Source organism: Pseudophryne corroboree, chromosome 7 (assembly GCF_028390025.1).
Source record: "Pseudophryne corroboree isolate aPseCor3 chromosome 7, aPseCor3.hap2, whole genome shotgun sequence".
Lineage (NCBI taxonomy): Eukaryota > Metazoa > Chordata > Amphibia > Anura > Myobatrachidae > Pseudophryne > Pseudophryne corroboree.
This window is the reverse complement of record NC_086450.1, coordinates 423,355,601-423,372,598: the sequence shown is the minus strand read 5'-3', so window position 1 is coordinate 423,372,598 and position 16,998 is coordinate 423,355,601. Positions and strand designations below refer to the sequence as shown.

The following is a 16,998-nucleotide window of genomic DNA, read 5'->3' as shown; positions in this document are numbered from 1 at the left end:
TGTATCGTTTTTTTCAGGCAGAGAACGGATTATATTAAATAAAACTGCACTGTCTGGTGGTCACTGTGGTCAGTCACTACTAAACTCTGCACTCTCTACAGTACTCCTAAGCTCCAGTAAATCAAGTGTCTCTGTCTCAAATCAATCTCACTCTCTCTCTTCTAATCTAAATGGAGAGGACGCCAGCCACGTCCTCTCCCTATCAATCTCAATGCACGTGTGAAAATGGCGGCGACGCGCGGCTCCTTATATAGAATCCGAGTCTCGCGAGAATCCGACAGCGTCATGATGACGTTCGGGCGCGCTCGGGTTAACCGAGCAAGGCGGGAAGATCCGAGTCGCTCGGACCCGTGAAAAAAACATGAAGTTCGGGCGGGTTCGGATTCCGAGGAACCGAACCCGCTCATCTCTAGTAAATACATGTAATAGGACTGTATTGTACCCACTGTGTGGTACTGAACATGGGGCTGCTACATTGCAGTGCATATACTGTATATAATACGACTGTGTAGATCTCGGTGAGTGCGGTACAGAGGAGGGTGTCCCTAATGATAATAACAGAGTCAGAGAGAGACACAGCAGCCGGCGGCACATACGCGCGCATGGCAGGAGTCCGGCCCGCCTCGGGGGCGCGCTCGGCGCTTCCCCCGACCGCTGCTCTCCTCTCCGTTCCCGCTAGACGTACTCGTCCCCGCGCCCCCCTTCCCGCAGCCCCCGGCGACGCAGAGCGGGGGTACGCGCACGCACAGGCTGCTCGCTCTCCCACACTCACCGAGGAGGAAAGCCTCTCACCGGGCATGGCTGTCACGCAGCGCTCGCTTTGTTATTGCCTCCCACTCCCGGCGCAGCGGTTGCCGCTGGCAGCTTGATGGGTGGCGGTGGAGCGGAGGAGGACGGGCCCGGCGCGGAATCCCGGGAGCAGAGCCGGGGTGTTTCCTAGGTGAGTGCCGGGAGCCGAGGGGGGTCATTCTGGGAGGAAACTTTGCAGCCGAGGCGGCCGGGTGGATGGAGGCCTCAGAGAGTGGGGCTCCGTGGGATGGGCAGCGGGGGCTGGAGCTGCTGTAAGGTTGAGCTGGGCCTGAGCTTCCCCTGCTGAATGTGGGGGTGCAGGTGCCTCCAGTGCAGGCCGGACCCCCACAGTGTCCTCCATCCCAGTCACTGCCGGGGCCCCAGCAGCACAGCCAAGCCAGTTCTGCCACTTTGTGCACCCCTTCATTCGGCACCTTTCTGTGATTTATTTGAACCCCATTATTTGTCCCCCTCTGTGATTTGTGCACCCCTTTTTTTTCGTCCCACTCAGTGATTTGTGCACCCCTTTATTCGTCCCCTTTCCGTGATTTATGTGCACCCCTTTATTAGTTCCTTTGCTGTGATTTATGTGCACCCCATTATTCGTTCCTTTACTGTGATTTGTGCACCCCATTATTCGTTCCTTTACTGTGATTTGTGCACCCCATTAGTCGTTCCTTTACTGTGATTTGTGTGCACCCCTTCATTCGTCCCAGTGCTGTGATTTATGTGCACCCCTTTATTCGTCTCCCTCTGATTTATGTGCACCCCTTTATTCATCCTCTTCTGTGATTTAAGGTGCACCCTGTTATGTGTCCCTGTCTGTGATTTAGGTGTGCTTCAGTATTCGTCCGACTGTGGTTTTGGTGTGACCCCCCCACACACACACACACACACACACACACTTGTTATGTATGTGGACCCCATACTATCCCCGCTTCCCTGTAATATATGTGCACTCTATTAAACGTATTCTTCCATGATTTAGGTGCACACCTTTATCCAAACCCCCCCCCCCCCCCCCCCTTCATATCCTCCTCCTTCTGTGATTTAGGTGCACTACATTAATCACTCCCCTCTGTGATTTAGGTGCACCCCATTTTTTGATCCAAATCTGGGTCAAACATTATCAACATTATTTGTCACTGCCACTACTTCCCCGTTCTCTCTACGTTCTCCCACTCAGCTGCGTACAGAAGTACAAATAAAATGAGCATTATTAATACCTTTTATTTATCGTTTTATTAAGATTTATATAGCACCAGCACATTCCGTTGCGCTTTACAATTTGTATAATGACAGAGAATGTGCAGTGCTGTACAATAAGGTGGATCATGATGTAACCAAATTACTGAACCTACTGTACAATGACAAAAAACAGGAGGAAAAGATGGACCTTCCCAACTGAGTTTACAATCTAGAATTGGACTATTTACAGGACAGGACATTACTGTTTTTCTCTTTATTTAAAATACAAGCAAGGACTCCACTGATCATGTGCATCATTTGTACGCTGAAATTCTGTTTTAGTTATCATGTTCTTTGTTTATAACCTGGATTTATACTGATTTGTGGGAATCTAGAGGATTTGATCAGGAGTTGTGAGTATTTTCCTGGTCAGGATTTTGCAAATAGTTCATTACAGTAGGATGCATTTGTTTCATATGATCCATTCTATGTAACTGCCGTTCTCATAAATTTATCTCTGACGTTGCGTGCTTTTGGCAGCTTTTTTGGGAAGATCCAATTTTTTGTATATGCTGTTGTGAAATTCTTTGTGTTTTTTGCTTTTAATACTGTAGTTCTGTTTGTTTGTACATGGTTTTCTGTAATCATCTTTTTATCAATATTGAATCATGAAGTGTTCACAAATCCTGCATAATTGCTGAGAACGAGTTTGGGGCTTAAAATGCACAATCTAAATGAGCAATTATTGGATATTATTTTTAGCAACACGATTCTCACTTACCCTCTTCCCCCCCTCCCATGAATATTATTTTATAGGATTTTCGATAGATGGTCAAGTGGTTAACTTAGTGGTTTAACTTTGTAAATAAATGCTGGATCAGTCGTGTAGTGATAAGGACTAGCTAAAGCATTGATGAATTCCATTGCAGGTAGCAGATCTACATGTGTGTTTTGTTGTATTTAAAATGCAACACGCTAGTGTCAAATCTCCCAGCATGAGTTTTGCGATTTCAATGCGTACCATGTAAGGTAATAATGTAAATCCTTGCACAATGTTTCATTGTTAAGTTTCCTGAGACTGTATCAAATGTAAATGTCAGATAAGCGATCTCTGTGGAAGATAAAAATCCTGAAAACTGTTTTGTTACAAGATTGATAAATATAAGTCAGTTGCCTTTTTGAACAGGCTGATTGCATTGCTAAATGCCTATTCAATGTATTCCCTTTGAAAGCTCCAGGAGTGCAATTTGCGATATTTGTGTTATATTTTTTAGTTATTTATTTTAATTATCACAACATCTATATCTCAATTGTATTCAGAGTTGCACGATACCACAACTAGTTGTTTGTGATTGTGGAATCATATTATTTGGGCTCGGTAACGTGCTCCATTTATTTTGTAAATGTGGGTGCATAGTATTACTGTAAATTGCATAGAAATAGAGGATTTGTTTTATTCTTAAGCTCTTTGCCTTGAGATATGCAATGTTATGAGAAACGTTTATTACTTTTGTTATCTCTTATCTTTACAGCGTAGTTCAAAGTACTGGAATACTTTATTATTAGTTTGAAGGAATAGTAAATTGGTTCTCTTTCGGATGATATCTGTGGCCAAATGCAAACGTTTAACAACTTTTTTAGCATTTCTGTAAGAGAATTAAACAGTTTGTAAAAGCATAGACAATGCTATGGCTGCGATTCTAGTGCAGATAGGCGGCCGATTCATTTGCTTTGGAAATAGGATTGACGATACCTTGTGTCTTATCAGCTGCAAATTATCTCTGGCAATGACCATACATACACACCTCGTAATCTATTTTCTGTAGGTTAATTTAAGGGAGCTGTAGGTGAGAACACTTTACATTCATTCGCTACATGCTGCAAACAATAGTTATATTATCAGCAATTTTCTGATAGTGTATATGCTCAGAGACTGTCCGCTGAATAGAGCATACTGCAGGTAAGGCTTCTGTCCTGTATGCAGTAACCTGAGCCTACACATGCAGAGATTCCAGGGGATCAATAATACAGAGGGCGAAAAACACGTTAGAGTCCGGTATAAACAGCGGTTGTCTCTCTCATATAAAATGAGGCAATTTGTTGCATTTTCTGCATAGTTTGAAGGCTATTTGCCCCTTCCTCCCCAGTATATGATGGATGCAGCAGTGGCCCTTACTATGCCGCAAGATCCAGTACATTGCCTAACCAGGGTACCGTACTATGTGTCCCGGTAGTGCTAAATCGACTTACCGTCAAAAATCCTGAATTTGCAGACTCTGAATATTTGAAGCTGAAGAATGAAGAAATAGCTTCTACCTGCAGACGTTGGTGCTCTCAGAGGCACTAGTCAAGATTTTGTATTTAGCGGTTCCCAGAACTTTAATAGCGGATATTATCCCTTAACAGATATTCAAGTTGAAATTGTACTACTGGCTTCTACAAGGGCTAGGTTCATCGCGTTTCATTATTCGTCAAAAAGCTTTCTACTCTTCTTGCCCTTGATAATGGACAATTTCTATCCATGGATGATAGTTTAGTATGCCTCTGAAGAGTAATCAGAATAGCTACAGCAAGTTAGTAAGCCCTATTTATGAACAAATGATTTTGGATTTGTATGCGGTAATGTCGGCTTTTTGTTTTATCCGTTACGTGTACCAGAGAAGGAACGGTGCTTGATTTAATGGACTGCAGCTTGATATAGAACCGTACCTGTTTCCTTCACAATAGGGGCTGCCATTGCGGGAGCACTAGTACTTAATGATTGGATGGGCTGAATTATCATCTCATAATAATAGGACCACTGTAATGCAAAATGACTTTCTCCTACACTATTTCTGGTCACTGATCAGATGTGTCATTTTCTGCTCTAGGAACGAGTCCCAGCTGACAGTACGGCATTCAATATCTTTTGCAATGTGTCATTACCATGTCTGTTGACACTCATTGTTCCTGAAATGTTTTTCAGCGATACAGAGTTTCTTGCACGTAAAGGATAAACATCCTATAAGCCATATAAATGGCTGACAGCACAAAACTATATAACCACACTTTTGACACTTATTTTCAGGCAGATGCTTATAATACCATCATCTAGTTGTTTGCAAAATATATCGTCTTGGCATCTGTATGATCAGATACAGCACATACATTTTAGAAATAAAGAAATTGGATATTTTTTTTTTTTTTTTTATTGGATTGAACAGTGATATAAATCTCCACTGCTTGAGACATGGATGTCTGAAATAATAACATTAAGCTATGTATGTGGAGTTCTGCTATAGGTGCTGTGTGTTGTCTTATCTATTTGGAAGTGCTGTAGTCGGGCCTGTATGGATTATAGGTGCCAGGCTACATCTCAAGAATATGGTTCTGCTGTTCAAGTGTATTGAACATGATACAATTGAATTTCCTTTTAAATATATGGGATTATATGATGGGCGGCTTGTTTCCATTTTGGATGAGAGTGTGCCTGTCATAAATGAGCTACTCGTGTATAGATGCAAAACGTGATTTGCTGCTTTTAGCCAGGATTCTAGTATGGCTCCCACATACAGTATGCCTATTTGCAGAAACTTGTTAATGACTCCATTCCATATAATAACCTATTTTATATGCATTGCAGCTGCCTTGGTAAACCCCAACAGACACAGCAAGTCTGGATGGATAATCCCCCAATTGCCTCAACTTCCCTCTGTACTGCCCCCCCCCCCCACACACACACACACACACCCCGTTGGGAATGCGTTTGTTGGGTTGACCCTATTTAGATTGACACTCATTAGGTCGACACCTGGAAAAGGTTGACGTGGTCGGCAGGCTGACATAAAGGGTTTTTGTTTTTTTGGTGTCGTTTTCTTTGTAAAGTGACTGGGAACCCCAATTAATGCACCGTGTCCCCTCACATGGCTTGCTTCACTCGCCATGCTTCGGGCTAGGTTACTATTCTCAAACGTAGTCCACGTGGGCCGTAAAGTATGAAAAAATTGTTAAAAATGGATGTTGATCTTTCATGTGTCGACCTTTGCCATGTCTACCTAATGCTTATGTCGACCTATTAAGTGTCGACCTAAGGAGCATATCCCCCCTCATCGTGTGCCTGGATCTTCTATAATTCAGAAACTTTTCCGATACTGTACCTAGATCTTTATCCACAACACTTCATTGATAACTAATACAATATTTTTTGATGCAACTTAATTCCTAATCTTGCTAAAACCAATAAATACGGTAAATCGTTGTTTACGGAGACAGTCTTTTTTTAATCCTGTACTAGAAAAGCTATTATAGACCTTTCTGTGAGGAAAATCCAGTACGCACATTCTCTGTGCATTATACCGTATGTGCAGCTTGTCCATGTAGTTGAGAGAAAGCTATTTTGGAAAATGCATTTGCCGCTGCTGGAAATGAGATTATTTCTTAGAATATACTTTGAGGGGATGACAGCCTAGCTCACTGTTTATATAGATGGTTTATATATAAACTAACATTAATTGTGTAGTTTTAAGATTAATTCAGTAGAACGGGAGTGGACAAATTTCAGGAGCCAGATAGTCAATACGCCTTAAATAAAAAACCCCAGCTGGCATATATCTGACGATGCCAATTCCTATCGATGCCAATGTATGCACATGTTTCCTAGCTCCATTAAGGGTCTTGTTAGTTATTTGCTGTAATATTCACCCTTGCTACAGTAGCAGGGATATAGTTGCAGACAGTACAATTTAAATCTACAAATATGCACATTTATTAATTCCTGTGATATCTAAAATAAAATTGGCCAGAATAATGTTTAAAAAATGACTGACCTTTTTATGTTTTTCTTTCTTCTTTTTTTGTACAGGAGGCTAATGTTTATCGGGGACGTTTGTCTCAATATGTCCCGATTTTGAATCCGTTTAGTAATTACTACATCCTAATAAAACGCCGTCAAGATGAGTGTCCAAGGGAAAGGTTTCCCTTTGGATCTAGGGGGAAGCTTTACTGAGGATGCACCAAGGCCACCGGTCCCGGGGGAGGAAGGAGAGTTGGTTACAGCAGATCCTAGGCCATTTAGCCACAGTTATTACACTGCAAAATGTGATGGGATCAAAAATGAGACTTCTACCGCAACTCCAAGAAGGTCTGACCTTGACTTGGGGTATGAGCCTGAGGGCAGTGCTTCTCCAACTCCACCATATTTAAAATGGGCTGAATCATTGCACTCTTTGTTGGATGACCAGGATGGGATTAACTTGTTCAGAACTTTTCTGCAACAGGAGAATTGTGGAGACCTCCTGGATTTCTGGTTTGCATGCAGCGGCTTCCGAAAGTTGGAGCCCAGTGACTCTAAGGTGGAAAAGAGGCTCAAACTGGCCAAAGCGATTTATAAAAAATACATTCTCGACAATAATGGGATCGTTTCCCGACAGATCAAACCAGCAACTAAAAGTTTTATTAAAGATTGTGTTTTAAGGCAGCAGATTGAACCTGACATGTTTGACCAGGCCCAGATGGAAATCCAGTCAATGATGGAGGACAATACTTACCCTGTGTTCCTTAAATCTGATATCTATTTAGAATACACAACGATTGGCGGGGAAAGTCCTAAAATTTATAGCGACCACAGCTCAGGCTCTGGAACGGGGAAGGGTCCACCTGGGTATTTGCCAACCCTTAACGAAGATGAGGAGTGGAAGTGTGACCAAGTTGTGGATGATGATTGTGAAAGAGAATCTGTGTCATCTAACAGACTTAACCAGAAACTCATTTTAGAAGCTGTATCACATTGTGCAGCGCCTTCTAGACGGCTGAGTGATGGAAGAGAATTCAGGTATGCCAGTTCTCATTTACTTTCTTTGTATAACTGTATTTTATAGTCAAACTATTGTGCACTTTAGTTGTCTAACAGCTTACTAAAAGTCTTAAGATGATAACTTAGGATTGGTTGTGATTTGTGCCCTGGAATTCTTTCATGTTTGCTGGGGTGGTTGTCCTGCGCTGTGTGAAGCCAGTGAGATTAAGGGTGTCTGAGGCAACTGCTTGGACATGCTCAGTCCAGCTCACTTTGAATAATATTCCAGGCCTTGTTGTCTGGAAAGTAAAGGGTACTTAGGGGGTGATTCAATCGTTTTGCGCGCCCAATATCCTGTCTAAAGTGATGGGAGATCACAGGGTGCAATTAAAAAATTTTTTTTTAGTTGTGTAGATTTGATTGCACCCAGACAGGCCAGGTTTAGCTGCGGAAAACGGCTAAACCTGACCAAAGTGGGCATGACACAAAAACCTCCTGCAGCATTGCACCCAGTATATACGTAAGTTGGAAAATGCATTTTACTACGACTAAGCACCGGGCATTAGTTGCAGTAAACTGCATTTCTTGACTTAAGTGCTGGGGGAGGGGTGGTATTCATGTGACCGGCGGTCGGGAGACCGACAGTCACATGACCTCCTCCAGCATCCCGACCCCTCACTATCCCGATGGTCAGCATGCCGACCAACAGGAACTATTTCCACTCTTGGGTGTCCACGACACCCATAGAGTGGGAATAGAACCACCGAGCCCGCAAGGGGCTTGCTGCACTCGCCCCTCCCCGCCGGGATCCCGGCGTCGGTAAGCTGACCGCCGGTCAGCCATACTACATCCCTGGGGGAGATGTGGGCAATTAAATAGCTCCAGGCACTTATCCCACAGGTTTGATAAACTCGCTCTGAATTGAATTCCCCTCTTAGGGGGGTATTCAATTGATGTCGGATCCTTTTTGACGGAAAGGATTTGACATTTCAGTATTCAATTAGCGGCCAAATCTGGCCGTTCTCGACAACGTCAGTCCGGCTTTTTTTAAAGTCGGATTGACATTGTCGGAAACTGGGCTAAAACCTGTTGGATTTGGCCGCGAATCCGACAAAACCTGTGGATCTGCAGCTAATCTGCCGATCCACGTGTTTTCCGACAAGTCGGAATTGCCGACCTGTCGGAAAAACAGCAACCCAATTGAATAGGTCAGAACACTATCTGACCTAAAAAAAAAAGTCATAAGTCATAAATGCCTGTCTTTCCGACAAGACGACAGTTCCGTCTTGAATTGATTACCCCCTTTTGTGTGTAACTGGGACCTGACTCGCTCCTGGTAATAAGTCAGAAACTTTTGGTACTTAGACTTGTTGTATAGAAGATCTTTTAAAAGCATGTCCTGGAAAATGATCACTTGGTCCTTTAAATAAAATTATTTTTGTTGTTGTATTGTACAGAACTGCATTTATAGACTTCCACCAAAAGCAATAAATGTAGTAATGGGTGGAGATGAAATAGCAACCAATGAGATTGTCTGTCTGTCTGTCTTTAATTTTCTAGGATGTAATAAAGAAATATTAGCTAGAATCTGGTTGCTATGGGCAACACCATTTATTTTTAGAAGCTTTAGTAAATGTACCACCATGTGTTTGTCTTCAAATCGCAATTTATGTACTGTCGTATTTTCATTTATATTGACACCATTAAAATACCTGGCGGTTTGTCCAAATGCCATGTAAACTGGAGCACTCGCCTAGCGTGCCGCTGTATCCAGGCAGTCTTTGTCCAAGTCCTTAGTGTGTTTGTTGCCGCCCATATCTTTTGGTAAACCCCCCCCCCCCCCCCCCCCCCCAAAAAAAAAAAAAAAAACTGAGTAGTTTTCTATCAAAAACACCAGGGGGTAAATTCTAATTTTATTTCCCCCAATCTAGTCTAAAGTGACGGAAGATCGCAAGGGGGCGATATTAATTTCATGCCCCCTATCGCACTGATCGCGTCCATTAGCGTCGGAGCAGCTAAACCTGACTAAGCTAATGGGCGCGATTAGGAAAACTTTTCACACATTTCAGCTCGCCATCCACGGCGGGTGCGAGCTGAAATGTAGATGCCGGCAGCCAATCGCGCCCAAACTGAGCTATATTTAAATATCTCCATTGGGCGCCATCTTGTAGCTGCCAGCATCAGTAAGATTTGTATCTCGCCCCAGGTATGAGCTTTCAGCTGTGACCTATATAGTTTTAGATTTGCCATTTGAATAATATGTAAATGAATGGTGATGGCTCCAAACTCTTATACAAATATACGTGGAAGTATTTCTGTTACACGCTGGCATTATCCATGTATTACTGACTTGGAATATTGTCTTCTCACCTTCTTCCTCTGTAATATACAGGATACTAGTTTGTACAAGATATTAGTGAGTGTAGCAGTTTGTAGAGCAATATCTTTACCTGTATGGGGTGGTCTCTATGAACGTCAGTGATTCACACACCTATAGGGCACCTTCAAATGAGTGTTTGCGTACAACGCATTCTGCCTGACAGCCCCCCCCCCCCCCCCAACTCCTGTGCTGGTGAGCAGAAATATGTGAAAAGTGACCTCTTTGGGCGCCCAAACAACACTTTTCATGTCGCACACCCAGCACTGCAGGGTGCAGTCAGCACGCAAACAAAATGAATTACACACCCTGGTCTGCCGTCACTGTAGATGGGAGATCGTTCATGAATAAATAATTGAATTGCCGCCTAGGTCTACTGTCGTGCAGTTTAAAGGACTATTAAACCTCCGAATTTGAAGTGTCTGATTTAGCTCGTTCCACATCTTACGTAGGTCAAAAGCTTGTTTTGCAGACGTGACGATAACCTTGTGTTGAATCTACCAATCAGCCAGGTGCACATTAAGCAGCACATTGTCGCTAGAGAAGCACCTCCCTCATAACATGGCGTCCACCTATGCGGGAGTGAGAACCAGCATGGTGGATGTGTGAAGTTCTGTGTAACTACACCAGCTGTTAATGTATAGTGCTGAAGTCCGCAATACCCAGCCTGTGCTATATAATAATGACAAATATTGACTTGACTTCTTCCATAGACATCATTGCCTAGAGCATATAGTTGTTGATGAGAAATACTGAAATATGAGGAAGCCGTACTACACGATGTACAAACCAATAACCTCATCTGTAGGTGGAAAACCGTGTTAAACTGAAGCTACAGTTGTTATGATGACGTACAGCTGAGCGCTTTATCCTTCGGTCATCACAGTGATTGTTTGCTCAGGAAATCATGTCCTGGTTTTTATTTTGTATGACGGAGGCTGCATGTTTCTAGTTAGTCTGCCCCAAGTCACTTCTTTGGCTTCAGCCTATAAGTTGTCTTTTGTGTTTTACCAGGAAAATTGGTATTTGGGCCAGAATTAGGTCATCCCCAAAATCAGCTATTTCTCCCCTCAATGTGAATAGATGCTGTGCACACGACATCTAGTCACCAGCGGCCATCTGAAACCCGATTAGGGCATGGCGTAGCACCCTGGTAAATCCTTTACCTTCACAATGATTAGCTAGAAAACAAAAGTTATGGTGGAATAAATTGCGTCAGCTATATACTGTACCTGCTGCTATCCTACAGCATATGATTAGCTTTGTGACCCAATTCATTCAGGGTGATTGCCCATGTTTTGTTTCGGGTTTTTGTTAATAAGGGGACATAACTAAAAGGCCAATAAATGGAAAGGATAAAAATGCATAGAACTTGCCTTATCTTAATGGTTGTCCGTGTATCATTCTTCTCTATCTTTGTTCTATAGTATTATCAGCTCCATCCCCTCACTCTTAGGCGTCCATTCAATTCGCTACAAGGACTCCGCAGCGCCCAATTACAGAGTACATATGCACATAATCAACGGGAAACCAGTGACTTACAGTTGAAGACAATATAGGATAAGTACATGGTAACTAAACAGCAGATGACACAGAGATAAGTATCAGGGTGGCAGAAAACTGCAGGAGTTGGGGCAGTTGAGGATTATTAAAGTAAGAAAAGGATAAGCACATGAGGTAAGAGGGCCCTGCTCGTGAGAGCTTACATTCTAAAGGATAAAGCGATAATTTCAGTTGCACAGCTAGAACACATTACACCAAGTACAGTTAATCCAAGCAAGCTTTCTAAGGGGTCAATTCAATTTGCCAACAGTTGACCAGTGCCGGGATTTAGCTCCCGTTGCTATTCAATTCTGCTCATGTTAAGTCGGCGAATGCCCATTCTCCCAGACTTAACAGGTTGATTTGTCGGGAGAACAAGCATTCTCCGACTTAACTGCCCGGCGTGATGCTGATTCCCGACAGAATCAGCCTTGCTTCGGCCGCTCGCCTGCACTTTTTTAGTCGGATTTCTACTTGCACCCCCCCAACGGGGGTGAGAGAAGAATTCCCGACAATTAAGTGTCACATGGCGCTGTTTTGAATAGTGCTGGGAGCTAATTCTATGTTTAGTTACCATGTACTTATCCTACATTGTCTTCCAATGTAAGTCACTGTTTTCCCGTTTTGATTATGTGCATATGTACTCTGTAATTGGGTGCTGCGGAATCCTTGTGGCACTATATATATATATATATATATATATATATATATATATATATATATATATATATATAAATGTTTTTATAGATCAGTGCGCTTATCCAACGTTTGGAGATCCCTTCCAAGGGTCACCAGATATCACCAAGCAAAATCTCAGTCAATTGTATTCAGTCAAAATCCAAAGTGATCTAGCAAATTTTTTTCGGGTCCTATGAACACCTTCCAAACTTCTTTGGTGGCAGCTCAGTTCCTCAGAAAATGACCTGGGTATGTTCAGTCATGAATTTCTGTGTAGGTAGGGGAGAAGAACAAGCGCCATATGGTGTAGTAGTTTGAATAAATGGTATATTATAGGCACGCAAATAGGAGTTAAGTACCGGAAGTAATCTTGAAACCAGGCCTATCAGTCTCTCTTTTCCAGTGGCTGTTCCCCACCTATATATCAGGAGACAAAGATCATCGCCATATAGTGTAGTACCTTTGTAAATAACTTGAGGGTCCCTCCCCTATATATCATGCGTACCACATCAATGCTTTAGTCATGCATATAGGATAAACCTTTATCCAAGTAACCCAAGCAGGTCCCGTGTAGTATGCTGTTCACACAATTTCAAAAAACTGCCTTGTATAACAAAAACGTATTTTTAATAAACAAATAAGAATAAAGTAATAAAAAGCTTAGCTCAATGATACAGGCAGTAGGTAGGTAGGTCAGTCTCTCAACGCGTTTCGCCTCATGTAGGCTTCCTCAGGAGATTACACACTATACAACATAGCTCAAATTTATAACAATAGCTGTCAGTTAATTGGTTGGCTAAGTCACATGTCATGTATAACCTTTAGAATTTCATTTATATACACTTATAATGTTGCAGAATAGAGCGGTTTAGATGGGAATACATTTTTAGTATAATAAAACAAACTATTTTCCTATTGTGCACGCTACATCCGGAACCGGAAGTAGCGGCTCAGAACGGGAAGTGACGTCAGTTCCTGTTATAAACATCCGTCCCGCCGCTGCAGGCGGTCAGGGCGGGTATTATTACTTAGTAGTGAGTGTCTCTTAGTGCAGTAACAAATAAAGGGAAGAAATCATGAACCATATTTGGGGCTTAGAGTTATGTTTTATATATTAAACTAACCCGCTACCGGAAGTGAGGTAAACGCTACATGCGTCACCGGAAGTAGCGGGTACCGGTTATGACGCCACGACCGGACGTCTGTGGGTGCTGTAATCTTATTGGATAAGGCTTTCTGGTAACCATAGCAACTATTTTTGTTTGTATACACAAACGGGAATATATGGAACCCATATAAAACGTAACTCTAACAATTACAGTAATAATTGTCTGGTATGTTGCAATTAGAAGTCAGCAGAACTTGTGAAATGGCATTATGCGGCAAATAAGAACGCCAGGCTAAGCCGGAATCATGGTGATAGTGGAATGCATGACATATATTTTCATCATTTGTCAAGATTGGGAAAATCGTCAGTTTAGAGAAAACCAAACCCGCACACACTCCTTTCTGTTTCTCATGTATGCTTATTCAGAACATCTGCCCACAAGCATGTCAAAGTAACAGCGGCTGAAGCACTGAAGAGGGAGACTAATGAGGTCTTTCTCTAACATCATTTGATGCAGTACTATTTACAGACTCCAATAGAAAGCCGCAGCACTGTTGGTATATATAGGGCTGGTAGAATTAGAGAAGTAAAGATGACAGAAATGGACAGTTGAAGAAAGTGTTTAGTAAAGAGGTGGCTAGTTTAAATGTATGGAATTCATGTAATACAGACAAGCATTTGACATATGTATGTTATTGTGTCTCAAAGAAGCTTGTACCTTTGGAATGCTTTGAAGAGTACTCTTCCTTTTGAATGGCTCATAAGTACCTTAAAAATGACCAGCGTAGAACGAAGCGCAGGTCTTCTGTTTACTATCAAGCATCATACAAGACATAACGGGCAGATGCTGCTATTGTATTCGCTATTCTGTTGAAAAGGGAATGGCGGTCATTAGGTCGACATACTTTGGGTTGACCACGTTTGGTCGACATGTATTAAGTCGACACGGTCATTAGGTCGTCGTGTACTCGTCGACATGAGATTTTCACAATTTTTTCTCTCTAATTTTTTGACCTTTTTCATACTTGATGATCCACGTGGACTAGAACGGTAACCTGTGCCGAGCGCAACAGTAGCGGAGCGAGGCACCTTGCCCGAAGCATGGCAAGCAAAGTGAGCCATGCGAGGGGACACGGTGCGCACTAATTGGGGTTCCCCGTCACTTTTCGAAGAAAACGACACCAAAAGAGTAAAAAAAAACTTGTGTCGACCTAGTGATCATGTCGACCGTTGAAAAGTTATCATGCAGAAAGATTCAGTTTCTTGTGTCCCATGAACAGTTTGTTCAGCAATTGAGAGGGGGTAGTGTGATGTACAGTGATTGTGATCTTTTAATGGCGACACAGTACTGTGACCAGATTAGCTGGGTGCAGTGACGTCAACTTTCGGAATATGTATTTATTTGAAAATTAAGTAAATTTGTACAAACATTGGGGTCGATTCAATTCGGCAACAGATGAATAGCGCCGGGAATTAGCTCCCGACGCTATTCAATTCAGCTAAAGTTAAGTCGGCGAATGCCCGTTCTCGCCGACTTAACAGGTAGTCTTGTCGGGAAAACGGGCATTTTCCGACTTAACTACCCGCGTCGATGCTGATTCCCGTCAGAATCAGTCTCGTAGCAGCACTTTTATCGGTTTTCTTCTCTCACCCCCCAGTGAGAGAGAAGAATTCCCGACAATTGCGGGTAACTAGTAGCTGAATTGAATAGCGTCGGGAACTAATTCCCGGCGCTATTCATCTGTTGCCGAATTGAATCAACCCCATTGAGTTACAGACGGCACTTTATTTTCTCTAACAATGCTACTTTAAGGGGGCGATTTATTTGTTGAGCTCCTGTTTAGTGCGTGGAATTCAGTTGATTTGCACGACTTGCTCAGTGGCTGCACATATTGTGGATTTCTGATAGCACACACCTGAAGTGCAAGCAGAAATTTTTGTAAGGTAGGGCTGCGGGGTAATTCACGCTTGGCAGGCACACCGCCACCACAACTGCAGCTCTCTCGACACTTTGCACAGGAGATGCTGCTTAATGCAGCTAAGCCTGTGCATTTGGCCATGAAAAGGGCCCATCGCTGATTTAATTGAACAGCACTTGGGAGCTAATTTCCCAACCAAAAATTGAATTCAGTCCCTCTAAGAATGTGAACTGAATTATGCATACCGTAGTTTGCGTATAGCTCTGGGGCTGATTCAGTTGTGGTGAGCGCTACCCGTCTGAAGGAATGGGGTCAATTCTATTCGGCAACTAAAGAATAGCACCGGGAATTAGCTCCCGACGCTATTCAATTCTGCTACTAGTTGCCCGCAATTGTCGGGAATTCTTCTCTCATCCCCGGGGGATGAGAGAAGAAACCGGACAAAAGTGCTGCCTCGCGGCCGGCGCGAGGCTGATTCTGTCGGGAATCAGCATCGCCGCGGGTAGTTAAGTCGGAGAATGCCCGTTCTCCCGACAAAACTACCTGTTAAGTCGGCGAGAACGGGACATCGCCGACTTAACGTTAGCTGAATTGAATAGCGTCGGGAGCTAATTCCCGGCGCTATTCATAAGTTGCCGAATTGAATCGACCCCAATGGGTGTCTATCTGAGCTATTTAATTGTTGCTCCGATAGACGCCCATTAGCTGCGACAAACACATTTTTTCTCGCACTCCCGGAGGTGCAAGAAAAAATGTGTTACAGTCCGTAAAAAAAAAAAATGCTTGGCCTTAACTAGCAATGGGTGTCTGATTGGAGCAACAATTGAATAGCTCCGATAGACGCTCGTTGCTAAAGACACCCATCACTGGAGAGCAAAAACAATTGATTTGGCTCCAAAGTGATCATACTTGATATTACATTCAGAAGTATTATTTGAAATCAATTGTTTTTCGCGCTTATAGCTCCCACCTAAAGTGATAGATGTCCAACCCATATTCTCATATCCAAAATGCACGGGATTAGTGGTGTAAAGCGGCTTTTCCCATGCTAAGTATGGTGTGCGCTCAGCAGGGCAAGAGAAGAAATCTGCTATAAGTGACCATCTCCCAAAACTACTGAATAGCTCCTGGTCACTTTAGAATTGAATGTGCCTCTAATTACAAATTCACAATTTTTAACTTCAGAAGTGGGGCTACAGGTCCCCTAAGAAACCAGTGCCAACATTATTAAACACATTTCTCTGACGTCCTAGTGGATGCTGGGGACTCCGTAAGGACCATGGGGAATAGACGGCTCCGCAGGAGACTGGGCACATCTAAAGAAAGATTTAGGTCTATCTGATGTGCACTGGCTCCTCCCCCTATGACCCTCCTCCAAGCCTCAGTTAGATTTCTGTGCCCGGCCGAGCTGGATGCACACTAGGGGCTCTCCTGAGCTCCTAGAAAGAAAGTATAGTTTAGGTTTTTTATTTTACAGTGAGACCTGCTGGCAACAGGCTCACTGCAGCGAGGGACTAAGGGGAGAAGAAGCGAACCTACCTAAGTGGTGGTAGCTTGGGCTTCTTAGGCTACTGGACACCATTAGCTCCAGAGGGATCGCACACAGGACCCGACCTCGTCGTCCGTT

The 16,998-nt window shown here is 43.1% G+C and overlaps 1 protein-coding gene across 2 annotated transcripts in view; it reads left to right on the top strand.

Annotated features, from left to right (window-relative positions):
- The first annotated feature begins 572 nt into the window (after nucleotides 1-572).
- The window catches only part of AXIN1 (axin 1), a 117,034-nt gene continuing 100,608 nt past the window's right edge, over nucleotides 573-16,998 (top strand). Inside the window, exons 1-2 of one of the 2 annotated variants that reach the window (XM_063934819.1) lie at nucleotides 573-940; nucleotides 6,818-7,786. In XM_063934819.1, the coding sequence (XP_063790889.1) occupies nucleotides 6,909-7,786 (878 nt within the window). In that variant the 5' untranslated portion in view covers nucleotides 573-940; nucleotides 6,818-6,908. The remainder of the gene's footprint in view (nucleotides 941-6,817; nucleotides 7,787-16,998) is intronic. The other variant, XM_063934820.1, reaches the window with a different exon arrangement.